This window comes from Phyllostomus hastatus, unplaced genomic scaffold (assembly GCF_019186645.2).
Source record: "Phyllostomus hastatus isolate PE091 unplaced genomic scaffold, TTU_PhHast_1.1 phas_contig_551, whole genome shotgun sequence".
In the NCBI taxonomy this organism is placed as follows: Eukaryota; Metazoa; Chordata; class Mammalia; order Chiroptera; family Phyllostomidae; genus Phyllostomus; species Phyllostomus hastatus.
The window spans coordinates 5,105,716-5,119,991 of NW_025333909.1; the positions used below are offsets into that span (position 1 = coordinate 5,105,716).

At 43.3% G+C, this 14,276-nt stretch overlaps 1 protein-coding gene across 1 annotated transcript; it reads right to left on the bottom strand.

The window, feature by feature from the left end:
• Positions 1 to 4,501: 4,501 nt before the first annotated feature.
• On the bottom strand, positions 4,502 to 6,010 carry LOC123824234 (germ cell-less protein-like 1). The gene has a single exon (XM_045847362.1). The coding sequence runs from the start codon at positions 6,008 to 6,010 to the stop codon at positions 4,502 to 4,504; it is 1,509 nt and encodes a 502-aa protein (XP_045703318.1).
• Between the last annotated feature and the right edge of the window lie 8,266 nt (positions 6,011 to 14,276).

Here is a 14,276-nt window from a genome sequence, read left to right on the forward strand (position 1 = left end):
ACAATTGTGCTGCTATGAACATTGGGGTGCATAGGTTCTTTTGGATTGGTGTTTCAGGATTCTTAGGGTATAATCCCAGCAGTGGAATTGCTGGGTCAAAAGGCAATTCCATTTTTAGTTTTCTGAGGAAATTCCATAGTTTTCTATAGTGGCTGCACCAGTCTGCATTCCCACTAACAGTGTACTAGGGTGACCTTTTCTCCACAACTTTGCCAGCACTTGTTTTTTGTTGATTTGTTTATTCTGACTGGTGTGAAGTGGTATCTCATTGTGGTTTTAATCTGCATTTCTCTGATGGCTAGTGATGCTGAGCATCCTTTCATATGTCTCTGGGCCCTCTGTATGTCCTCCTTGGAGAAGTGTCTGTTCACGTCCTTTCCCATTTTTTTATAGGATTGTTTGTCTTCCTGGAGTGGAGTCATGTGAATTCTTTATATATTTTGGTGACCAAAGCCTTGTCTGAGGTATCATTTGCAAATATGTTTCCCCATATGGTTGGTTCCCTTTTCATTTTGCTGACATTTTCTTTAGCTGTGTAGAAGCTTTTTATGTTGATGAAGTCCCATTTGTTCATTCTTTGCTTTATGTCCCCTGCTCTAGGGGTCCACCTTCTTCACAAGAGAAGTAAGTTACTGCTTTCTATGTCCTCTGTTGGAGAGGTTGCTGCTGCCCTTGGCAGACAGCTTATCTCCCTGTAATGTGGCTTTGGCAAAGTGGCAGGTCTAGCTGAGACCCTACCTCTCCTCTGCTTTCAAATTTGTCTCCATCCCACTCTGACAGTGTACTGGAACCTCCCCTAAGTCAGGCGAGGCTTCTACAGATGCTCTTACCCATGGATATGTGTCCAGGTCGGCACTCTTCAGTTTTGTTTTTTTCACCAACCATGGCAGCATTGGGGTAGTTTCTCCAACTCCCTTTAAGCCTTTAGGTCATAACAAGGTCTTGTTTGTGTATTTTCAGATGCACAGTTGGGCAAGAGTCCTTCCAGGTCCTTTGGCATAGAATGCTGAGGTACATTTGTTCATATATGGAGGTCTAAACAATTATTTAAAAAAGGGGAGACAGAATTTATGCCACCATGATACACTGTTTAGCTTATTTTAAAAAATAATTGATGTGTAATATTTGATTTTTGTGCTGTCAGGTTTTTGAACCAATAATTTCCAGGTTGCAGTGAAGAAATAAACAGCCTATAGGTCAATATGCAGAGGTCATCTTTGGCTAAATTATGTAAAAGTCAGTTCTTTGACCTTAGGTTTTTTATTTTTTTTCATTTTTAAAAATTTACTGTTGTTCAGTTACAGTTGTCCCTCAGGTGTCTTATAATCTAAATTATATTTAATTTCATAATGCCTCAGTTTGGATCCAGTAATAAATTATCTTTAGGACTCTGAATCCTCTAAGAACACAAACTAAGATTTCAAAATCAATTTGAAGCTAGTCTGCCCATTTATTGAAGAAAAGCTAAGCAAATATATCAACCAAAACCCCACAGATTTTGACTTGTTCTGTGTGTTTAGTCTCTATGGTAAAATTATGAGCCATTTGGTGCATGTTTCTGTCTATCTGTAAAACATGGTGAGTATTGTCTATCCACATGCAGCACAAAACTCTCCTTTATGAGCCAGGATATAATCTAAGGCTATGGTGATACACCTGTGGATGTGTTAATGCTGGCAATGTGTCAACGATGTCCAAGGTAGGAACTTCTCAATTAAGGAAGAGGCATAGAAACAGTATAGAGATTAATGTAAGTGGATGTCATCTTTAACTGGAAGTAAAGGTCTAGTTGTACTGTGGGTATTTAGTTCCATCTCCTGGGTATTAGGAGCAGGTCCGGGTTTGTTCCACAGTATCTGTAGTGGAGCAAAGTACATGGTAATTGGATAAGTATTTCTCCTGTCAATGTGTTACTGAATACAATGTTAGTGAAATCTTTAACTTCAAACAATTTATCTATGTTATTTTGAATGTCATCTATTAATGTGATATGGGTGGAGATTCCATAATAAACTTACAGGTGTTTTTTCTAAAACAGGCAATGTTATTCTCTGTTTTTTCTTCAGATCATATAAATCTTTCCCCTCTTAAAATAGTTCATGCTACTCGACAGGGAGTCATAGCAGCTCTACCTAATACACAGAAACAAACACAAGGAGGTTGCCAAATTGAGGAGAAAAAAATATGGCCCAAGTGAAAGAACAGATCAAAACTCCAGAAAAAGAGATAAACAAAGTGAAGATAAGCAATCTATCAGATGCAGAGTTCAAAACACTGGTTATAAGGATGCTTAAGGAACTTAGTAAGGAACCTCAGGAGCATAAAAAAGATCCAGTCAGAAACAAACAAAGGATACACTGATTGAAATAAAAAACACACAGTTGACAGGGAAACAACAGTAGAGTGGATGAAGCTGAGAAACAAATCAATGATTGGAACAAAAGGAAACAAAAAACAACCACTCAGAACAACAAGAAGAAAAGAGTATCCAAAAAAACAAGGACAGTGTAAGCATCCTGTGGAACAACTTTAAGCAATCCAACATTCGCTTCATAGGGGTGCCAGAAGGAGAAGAGAAAGAACAAGACATTGAAATCTATTTGAAAAAATAATGGAAGAAGACTTCCTTAATTTGGTGAAGGAAATAGACATGCAAGTCATGGAAGTGGAGAGAGTCCCAAACAAGATGGATGCAAAGAAGCCCACACCAAGACACATCATAATTAAAATGCCAAAGGTTAAAGATAAAGAGATGGGAAGTTGGCTGTGGGAGAATTAGAGAGAGGTGAGGGGATTAAGAAGTACAAATAGGTAGTTACAGAATAGTCATGGGAATGTAAAGCACAGTTTAGGAAATGGAGGAGCCAAAGAACTTATACATATGACCCATGGAAATGAACAAAGGTGGGGGAATTGCCTGAGGGAGGATGGGATGCTAGATGAAAGGGGGAAAGGGGGTGGAAAATCAGGACAATTGTAATAGCATAATCAATAAAATAGAATAAAAAAGAACTTACAGGGGCATTACAGAGACTGTGTTGAGCAGGAGGTGCACACACTGAGTGCTTTACCCACACCTCCTTCCACTCTGCTGCCTGTTCCTTGTGTGCACTCCTAAGTGCATCCAGATCAAGCTTAGAGGGCACAGGGATCACGCTCAGAAAACACACCATGGGCATTAGGAAAGGGAAAAACCACAAACTTAATCTATAGTGCCACCTTCTGGAAAACAATAGCCATCCTGGTGAATTGTAAGAACCACAGAGACAAAAAAGTTTAAAGGTTTGACCATGGGAGAGCAAGAAGAGTAGAACAATTCCACCTCCACAAACACAGAGGAAACATCAGATAATAACAATGTCATTGAAGGTAACACCACATCTGTTCAAGGCAATGAGCAAGAAGGTGTCTGCTATTTAAAAAGTAAAAGCACTAACACATAACTACAAGGAAAATTTAAAAATCGACAAAATATGGAATCATAAAAAGAAAATAATTCTTCAGCAACTGAGCTTAAAGGCATGGAATATAGCAATCTAACTGATAAAGAATTTAAAATAGCAGGTAAAAAACTCAACAAGTTAGAATAAAACTCAGAAACACAATTTAATGAAATTTGGAGTTAAATATATGAACAAAATGAGTTACTTAACAAGAGATTCTGGCCCTGGCTGGCGTAGCTCAGTGGATTGAGTGCGGGCTGTGAACCAAAGCGTCACAGGTTCGATTCCCAGTCAGGGCACATGCCTGGGTTGCAGGCCAGGCCATGGTCCCCAGCAACCGCACATTGATGTTTCTCTCTCTCTCTCTTTCTCCCTCTCTTCTCTCTCTAAAAATAAATAAATAAAATCTTTTTTTTAATTTAATAAAATCTTTAAAAAAAACTTAAAAAGATACTCTTCAGTTGAAGAAAAATCAAGAAAAGGAAGATCATCAGTGGTGATGGATGACTTCGCAGAATGAGACCATGGAAAGCAACTACTGCACTCAGTGGCTGGAAATGGGAAGGGGGAGCAATTCAAATGGAGCCAGTGGTGGGGGCGGTCATGAGTGGGGCAGGGCAGCTTTATAAACAACAAGTCAAAGAGAAGTCAACACATTCCTTTAACATTTATTTAATCAAAATGCAAAGAGTTAAACTAAGAGTTGTAAAGTAGGTAGGCTCAGTTTCTCTGTAAAGTCAATTGGTCTTTTTTTCTCAGAAATGATGCAGGGTCAGGAAGGGGGGTCAATGTATCTTAAACCAGGAGGAGGAGTTGCCACATGAGCAGCATGAATGAGTTCTGCAGGCATTTGGGGGCTTCAAAATGCATCTTCTTCCTAGGTGCCCGTAAACAGTCTCAAGCGTTACAAGCTACACGACAACAAAGCCTGTGACAGAGTTGGTCACCGGAGATGGGCAAGTCCAGTTGATCCCAAAGAGGGAACTGGCACCTCCAGCAAGCTGAGGCCGCCTTGCCCAGGGTGAGCAGCTCAGCTCTCTGAGCTTTTGCACAGATTCTCACTCTGGGTCGAGCCCCTCTCTGGGGATGTACAGGAAGTTACAGGCCACATATATGGGGAAGACCACATCTTGGTTCTCAAGGTTCACTACCTCCAGCTCTTCATCTCTTCCCGGGGAAAGCACCTGGTATTCTGTGCTCTTCCTGAAGGTGGCTCTTCCAGTGATGTCCAAGGAAACCACACACAGGCGGAAGGTAACCTTTCTCTGCCACAGTAAGCTGATCCCGAGGCCATGGGACTTGTTCCTGGTGCTGCGCTTGAAGATGATGCGCCGGTTGGCGTAGCACACCACCAGGTCCCACCCAATGCTAAGGCTGGCCCACCGCCAGCTGCACTGCACTTCCTTAGGGATATGGTGCCCACACCTCATGCTGTACACAGGGAAGTTGGGCACATGGATGTCGGTGGGCCCAACTGCCATGCTTTGCTCGTCCTGGACCACAGCAAGCCACTGGTCTTTGTATACTGGGGTCAGCCACGCAGCAGGAATCAGTGCATCCTGGTTAATGATACGTGTTGATGGCAGGTCACAGATGAGGTAGGCCAGTCGCAGATTCTGGAACACTGGCACGAATGCTCTGCCCTCCTGGGTTTCCAGGAAAGGGGTGCCTCCCGACTCCCTCTTGGACCTGGCAAACCACAGGTTGGCGTCCGGCAATAAGGCTCTGCGGGGGCCTCTCCATCCCGGCTGCAGCTGCAAGTACATCCACTTTTTCAGCATGGCGTACACATCCATCTCCACTTCCATCACTAAGAGCTCTGAAGAGGCAATGAGCTCTTTCATGATATCTGGGCTGACTTGTCGTAATAATAGCTCCTCACAGTGGTGAGTCATCAGATTGTCCAGCAGCCACTGGAAGCATATGGTCCTGATGTTTGGAAGGCCGTAGCTCTCAGCAGAGTAGTAGTAGCTGCATACGGTGTAGACAGTGACAGTCTCCTCCATGACCTCCCCACACTGCTGAATCAGCTCGTCCAGCTGCAGCATGCAGGCTGTGGCCAGGATGGACACAACGTGCCTCGGTGGAATGAGCACGGAGCTTTGGTACAGGGATCCTAAAACCTCATGCAGGGCCTCAGTGTCAATGTTCTCGTCAGGCATCTGCAAGTCTATGGTATTCATGGTTGCTTCCCTCCACGCACCACTGAACATGCTCGCAAAGTATCCAGACTGGCACAAGTAGACCTTGTGCAAGTTCCACACCTCCCCTAGTGCACGGATCTGCACATCGCTGCCTTCCCCCATGAGGAAGAGTGTCTCATAAATGGAAGGTGAAATGCCTCTGGCGCGCTTCCGGAGGCGCCCTACAGTGGAAGGCCCTCCTGAGTCCATCTTCCGTTTGAAGCCGCCCTGACTGGTGGAGGGTCCGGCCTCTTCACTCTCTTCGTCTACCTCGTCACCCGCTGCTGCAGCTGCCCCAGCCACCTCCTCCCCACCGGCTCCTGGCTGGTCTGGGGCATGTCTTCCCCCAAGCCACCATGGCATCCTACTGCTTATTACTCCCATGGCCTGTAGGTACCACCAAAGCACACGCCACAGACAGGCCCCCTGTTACTGCAAAGCTTCCCCAGGCACTGGCTCAGCCCAGAGTGCTTCTGGGTACAGTGGACTTCAGTCTGCTGTCCCACCCCCTAGGAACCCACGCGAGAACTCACGGGACCAGGAAGACCACGCTGCGTGCATGTCCTCCTGGGGCTGTGACTCTGGCGCCCCCTTCATGTCCTGGTGGTTTTATATCTGCCCAGGGAGACCACGCTGCATGCATGTCCTCCTGGGGCTGTGACTCTGGCGCCCCCTTCATGTCGTGGTGGTATTATATTCGCCCGGTGGGTGCATTTCCGTGTCCTTTCAAGAACACAACTCCCATCGGCCCACCTAAATATTGCGTGAACATTCGGGGGAGGGATTGTATATTTGTCCTTCATGGAAACACAAGCTTCATTCATTCAGGGAATAGTGATAGAGCATCCAGTGTGAGCCCGGGTTTGTGCCGCGCACTGGGAGTGTGAAGACAAGCACAACTTAGTCAGGTTCACGGTGAACCGACTTCACGTAACAATGACTAGAATCCCCTCGGAAATTTGGGTAACTCTGGGAGCATGGAGGAAGGATGTCAGGGCCGTGTCCCGGAGAGGCACTGGCTGAGTCATGGGGGGTTGGTCAGGCAGCTGAAGCGGAACACCGACCTTCACTCTGTGACTTTAAAAGAGACCTACACCTCTTTCAGGCTCAATTTCCCCAAGCACAAGGAACTAAGAGGTTTCAAAGCCAGTCAATGTGCAAAGTTCCTCCCCGGAATGACACCTAGATGCCAGCTTTGTCCTCCAGGCACCAGGCACCAAACTTCCCTCATTAACTTCTAAGGCATTCTCATTCACCCCCCTCCAGGCTGTGACCATGGTCTGCGATAAAGGAGGTAACATCTGCCCCAGGCTTTGCTTTGCTCTTGCACTTCTCTTTGTAAATAGTGCTTCTGGTTATAAAACCATTTTAAACTCTGTGTGCCTGTGTGTGTGTGTGTGGGGGGGGGTGGTTGTTTCCAATTCTGCTGCTTTGGGGCTCTTGCCTTGGTTTTAAATAGATTGCTTGAGTTTAGGGAAGAGCACAAGTTCCCAGAATACCTTTCAACCTCATTTATGTTCCTCCCTCTCCACCTATTTGGACATCTTGAGTCCTCTGCCCATTGTATTTTTTGTTTCTTGCAAACAACTACCCATTTCTCAATGTCTGAGATATGGTTCAAAGACCACTTTTTCTCAGACCTCCAAGGAATGGAGACATACATCTTTCCTCAATTGTAATCCTGTTATGCCTTGATCAAACATTTATCCCCACATGGCTACAGGATTCTAGATTACCAGCACCAGGCGCCAGGCCAAGCACATAACAAATTTACAAGGAGGGAAAATGAAGAATAAATGAAATGGTTTTTCGTTTTTGAGGAATGAGGAATATTAAATACTGCATGGATACTAAATGCTCTGAACAAATTTGTGTTGCTGAGGGAGTCTGGCCCTTTTAATGGCAAGGCAAGTGCATTAGGAAGGAAAATACAGACATCTCCTGAAGTAGTAGTATGGTTTATTGACCATACTACTCCCCCAGCCAAAAAAAGCCAAAAACAAAAACCCCAAAACAGCACAGCTGTGACACGGGGGAGCCTTTTAGGTCACTTGACACTGCCTGAATAGAATGTTTCCCACATTTGTACATTGCAGTGTAACATTATGTTTCATTTTAAATATTCTGCATGGGACTCTACAGAGGGGGTGATTAGGAAGGTCTAAGTCAAGTCTGCTATAGGAAAATACGTTGAGAGTGTACAAAAGAGAGGGATATACATAGCTTAAGGCCTCAAGCCTCCAAAAGTGATCGGCACCTATAAGAGAAAAGGTCATTCCCCAGAGGCTCTGGAATGGAGACAAGGTGGGATTCCTTGACTGTGCTGGGTGTGGATGAGTGATGAAGGAAGCTCTGCTCTCTCAAAAGCAGATGGCTCTGAGCCACACACCCCGGGAGAACACTGAGATGCAGCATGGGTTGACACGGTTGACAAACAATAACCACATTAATTTAAAAACAATTGCAGTTGCTATAAAATTAAATATGAAAAATTAGCTTTCCTTTTTGCAAAAGGGAAAGGTGTTTCTAATCAGTCTCAGTTGTCTCACTCAGTTCCTAATGAAACCAGAAGAGACACTGGAGCTTGTGGTGCCTGTCACTTCCCAAACCCAATAAGCATAGACAGAGATTGAATCTCTATGGGCACTTGATTCAGAAGGCTGGTGATCTGAGAAGATGGTGGGTTCACACCATGAAACAAACTGTCTTAGATTTTCTTTCCAGGTGAATGTTTTTATAATGGAATAAACAAGGTGCAGTGAGGGGGTTTGAAATTCAGGGAGAATTAGTTGAAAGAAACTGCAGAGTTCTTGTCCTGGGCAGTTAGCTGCTCCCAGCAGTGGGTGGTTCTCTGTCTCTCCCTGGAACACAATGGCCCGGATGCCTCCACTTGTCCTCAGGCAGTATCATTAGCAGTGCTCTGGTAGGCCGGCTATTTCTCCCAGGAGCCAGGGTGGGCCTTATCTGTAGTTTCTGAAACAAAAGCTTTAACACATACATGACTTATTAGGCTTATAACTATCACCTTAAACTAAAATTTTCCAACTCCTGAGTCCCCTATCACTAAGAGACATTTTTTCAAGTATGGGAAAGCCAAAGGAATTAAAAAGAGTGATATGTGAGGATTCAGTCAGAGACATGCGATTAAAGTCACAAAAAGCTGTTCTAGGATGACTTTCACAGGAATTCAATAAGCGTGCAAGGTACCAGAATTCCACACTCCTACCATCCAGCTGAGTTGTCACTAAGTGTGCAGAGCCGTGCAGCTACTACTGCTGCTCTGCAGAGACCTATAGCCTCAACAGCCTCAGGACCACGTGCCTGCACGGGCTGCTGGACAACAGGATGACCCCGTGTAGTGAGGAGCTGCTGCGAGAAGTGTGCCAGTAGACACAGGAGTGAAATAGAGCTTATGGTCTGGGCAACCACTTTTTTCAACTGAAACTACTGGGGTCACATGGTTCCCAAAGCCATACAAGGTCTCAAGTGTACCACTCAATAAAACGTCATCTGCACACTGCGTTGTGCTCACATCTCTGCAAGCAAAGTCTCTTTCTGTCCCCATTCGCCTGCTTCTTGCCCACCTCCACCCCCCCTTTTCCTCTGCTTATCACCAGCCCGTTGTCTGTCTTTCTGTTATACATACAGGGTCTGGCACAAATAAAAAATCTCTCATTACAAAATCCTAAGCGTGTAATTCTGTAATACAACAATATCATAAGCACGCTATATGACATTTTAGGTGAAATGATCAAATTAAAACTATAAATTATTACACACATATTAGTACCCTACCAGCCACACTCAAGGCGGCACTATTTCTGGTGGACTCTGTATATATACTTGTGTGTGTGTGTGTGTGTGTGTGTGTGTGTGTATTTTTTTGCTTAATCCCTTCACCTTCTTTCATCCAGTTCCCCAGTGCCCCTTCTGACAGCTGTCAGTCTCTTCCATGTTTCCATACCTGTCTTTCTGTTTTGTTTATCATTATTTTGTTAATTAGGTTTCACATATAAGTGAGATCATATGGCATTCGTTTTTCTCTGACTGACTTATTTCACTTAGCATAATAATCTCCGGGTCCATCTATGCTGTTGCAAAAGGTAAGATTTCCTTTTTTACCACCAAGTAGTATTCCACTGTGTAAATATGCCATAGACAACCAGGAATATGCTGTAAGGCAAGGCTCTTATTTAAAACTGAAGGAGTGTTAAACTTTTCTAAGGAGTGGAAAGAAAAATAAAAGAGGAACATAAGTATGTATAAGAAAATGGCAATAAATATGTACCTACCAATAGTCACTTTAAATGTGAATGGATTAAATAGACCCTTAAAGACACAGTAGAACTGAATGGATAAGAAAACACTCCCCATATATATTCTGTCTATAAGAGAACTACTTCAGATTGACAGACGCACACAGACGGAAAGGAAAGGGGTGGGAAAAGAATATGGGGGGAAAGCTGGGGTAGCAATACTTACATCTGACAACATAGACTATAAAACAAAGGCAGTAATAGTGGACACAGAAGGACATGACATGGCAGTGAAGGGATGAGTGAAACTAGATAATATAACCCTTGTAAACACCAATACGCCCAACATAGGAACCCTGAAATATATAAAGTGAATCTCGATAAACATAAAGGTAGAGATTGACAGTGATACAGTCATAGGAGGGGCCTTTCCCACTCCACTGACATGGATGGATGGATCTTCCAGAGTCAAAATCCACCTCCCCACAAAGAAAAAATCTAAGCATCCTTAAATGATGCACTAGACCAGATGAATTTAATGTATATTTGAGGAACATTTCACACCAAAGAAGCAGACTATACTTTTCTTTCAAGGAATGAAACAAAGCCCAGGATAGAACATATGTTATGTCACAAAAATATGTGTCTGAATACATTTAAGAAAACAGAACTTATATCAAGCACCTTCCCTGACCACAATGGCATGAAACTAGAAATCAATTACAAGAAAAAACTGAAAAACACACAAACAGACGGAAACGAAATAGCATGTTACTAAATGTTGAGTGGGTTAATGATGAGATAAAAAGGAAAACACCTACATTTTACAGTGTGATAATTTGAAAAACTAAAAAATGTACAATTAGCCCTGGCTGGTGTGGCTTAGTAGATTGAGCACCAGACTGCAAACTGAAAGGTCAGCAGTTAAATTCATGGTCAGGGCACATGCCTGAGTTGCAGGCCAGGTTTCCAGTGGTGGGCACATTACTGTGTGGTTGCCTCTTACTTCCATCTTACTCCCTCTTACTCCTTTCTTCTCTCTCTAAAAATAGATAAGTAAATAAAACTTTTAAAGAATTCAGAATTATAAAACTATACAACACACCCACAGACACACTATACCCTTATGTGCCTGTCAGAATGGCTAAAGTTAAAATGTCACTTTTAGGAAGTGCTGGCAAAGATGTGGAGGAACTAGAACTTGAATATACTGCAGGGGTGGGGGGTACAGAATGGTACAGCTACATTGGAAAAGTATGTGGTGATTTTTTAAGACAGATCTAAGGCCATTCAGCTTGCTCTAAAGAAATAGATGTAGAAAAAGCATTTTACAAAATTCTACATCGATTTGTGATTAAATTCTTTTTAAATATATTTTATTGATTGTGCTATTACAGTTGTCTCATTTTCCCCCCTTCATTTCCCTCTGCCCTGCACACCCCCTCCCACCCACATTCGCCCCTTTAGTTCTTGTCCGTGGGTCATACATATAAGTTCTTTGGCTTCTACATTTCCTATATTATTCTTACCCTCCGCCCTTCTATTTTCTATCTACCATCTATGCTATTTATTCTCTGTACCTTTTCCCCTTTTCTCCCCTCCCACTTCCCTGTTGACAACCCTCCATGTGATCTCCATTTCTGTGGTTCTGTTCCTGTTCTAGTTGTTTGCTTAGTTTGTTTTTGTTTTAGGTGTGGTTGTTAATAATTGTGAGTTTGCTGTCATTTTACTATACATGTTTTTTTATCTTCTTTTTCTTAGATAAATCCCTTTAACATTTCACATAATAGGGCTGGGTGGTGATGAACTCCCTGAACTTGACCTTATTGGAGAAGCACTTTATCTGCCCTTCCATTCTAAATGAAAGCTTTGCTGGATAGAGCAATCTTGGATGTAGGGCCTTGCCTTTCATGACTTGGAATATTTCTTTCCAGCCCCTTCTTGCCTGCAAGATCTCTTTTGAGGAATCAGCTGAGTCTGATGGGAACTCCTTTGTAGATAACTGTCTCCTTTTCTCTTGCTGCTTCTAGGATTCTCTCCCTCATTTTTACTTTGGCTAATGTAATGATGATGTGCCTTGGTGTGTTCCTCCTTGGGTCCAACTTCTTTGGGACTCTCTGAGCTCCTGGACTTCCTGGAAGTCTATTTCCTTTGCCAGATTGGGGAAGTTCTCCTTTATTATTTGTTCAAATAACTTTACCATTTGCTGCTCTTCCTCTTCTCCTTCTGGTACCCCTATAGTTCAGATGTTGGAATGTTTAAAGATGTCCTGGAGGTTCTTAAGCTTCTCCTCATTTTTTTGAATTCTTGTTTCTTCATTCTTTTCTGGTTGGGTGTTTCTTTCTTCTTTCTGGTCCACACCATTGATTTGAGTTCTGTTTTCCTTCCTATCACTATTGGTTGCCTGTACATTTTCCTTTATTTCACTTAGTATAGCCTTCATCTTTTCATCTAATTTGTGACCAAATTCAACCAATTCTGTGAGCATCCTGATTACGAATGTTTTGAACTGTGCATCTGATAGGTTGGCTATTTCTTTCTCGCTTGGTTGTATTTTTCCTGGAGCTTTGATGTGTTCTTTCATTTGGACTATTTTTTTTTCCGACTCGCCTATGACGTATAAGGGGCGGAGCTTTAGGTGTTCACCAGGGCGGGGCAACCCACTTGCTGTGTTGTGACGCTGTACGTGGGGCAGGGGTTCGAGAGGGAACAATGGCGCTTGCTCAGCTCTCTGCCAGATTTCAGTCCCTTCTGCTGCTTCCCGCAAGCAAATTGGACCCTTCTGGTGCTGATTCCTGGGTAGGTGGGTTTGTGTACATTTTAGGGCCCTGCGAGCCTCTCTAATGAACTCTCCTGTGAGGCTGGGAGTTTCTCCCACTGCCGCCTCAACCCCCACAGGTGTTTTCAATGGGTGGTTTGAGGCTTTATTGCCCCGAGCTGGGGCCCTGGGTTGTGCGGTTCTTCCGGCTCCCGAGTTGTTTCTCCCTGTTTATCTGTGCGTGAATGTGGGACCGCCCAGTCCGCCAGCTGCCGCCTCGCCAGGTCCGCCCACTGCGGCCTTGCTAGCTGGCTCTATAATCTGCAGTCTCCTGGGTTCACCAGCCACTGCCTTGCCACGAGTCCTCTCTGCTGGGCTGCCAGTCTCCGCCCCTCCTACCGGTCTGGGTGAATGTTCCTTCTTTATCTCCTTGGTTGTCAGACTTTCTTTTTTTTTAAGATTTTATTCATTTATTTTTAGAGAGGGAAGGGAGGGAAAGAAAGAGAGAGAGAGAGAGAGAGAGAGAGAGAGAGAAACATCAATGTGCAGTTGCTGGGGGTCATGGCCTGCAACCCAGGCATGTGCCCTGGTTGGAAATCAAACCTGTGACACTTTGGTTTGCAGCCTGCGCTCAATCCAGTGAGCTACGCCACCCAGGGCTTGGTTGTCAGACTTTCATACAGTTCGATTTTCTGTCATTTCTGGTTGTTTTTTGTTTTTAAATTGTTGTCCTTCTTTTGGTTGTGAGAGGAGGCACAGTGTGTCTACCTATGCCTCCATATTGGTTGGAAGTCCATTTATGACAAAATTCTTAACAAAGTGCATTCACAGGGTGCATAACTCAACATAAAGGCTATATATGACAAACTCATAGCTAACATCACACTCAATGGTGAAAAGCTGCAATCCTTTTCACTAAGATCAGGAACTTGACAGAAATACCCATTGTCACCAATTTTTTCAACATACTACTTGAAGTCCTAGCTAAAGATATCAAACAAGAAAAAGAAAGAAAAGGCATTCAAATAGAAAAGGGGGCACTAAAACTGTCACTTTTTCAGATGGCATAAGAGTATATATAGAAAAACTATATATTAGACTCATTAACAAACCTCTTTTTTAACGATTTTATTTATTTATTTCAGACAGAAGGGAAGGGAGGGAAAAGAGAGGGAGAGAAACATCAATATGTGGTTGCCTCTCAAGAGTCCCTTACTGGGGACCTGGCTCACCACCTAGGCATGTGCCCTGACTGGGAATTGAACTGGTAACACTTTGGTTTGCAGGCCAGCACTCAGTCCACTGACCCACACCACCCAGGGCTAAAAAAACCTCTTGTATCTATTAGATACATTCAGTCAAGTTGTACGATAAACAGTGTTCAGAAATTTGTTGTGTATCTATATGCCAACAATGAACTATCAGAAAAAAATATTAAGAAAACAATCTCATTTACAATTGTATGAGTAAGTATAATATACCTTGGAATATGTTTAACCAAGGAGGTAGAAAACTTTTATCCTGAAAACTATGAGACATTGATTAAAGAAATCAAAGATAACAGAAATAAATGAAAAAAATATACTGAAATCAGGCCATAACACTGAAACCGAACCCTAATCCTTTTTTTTCCCTC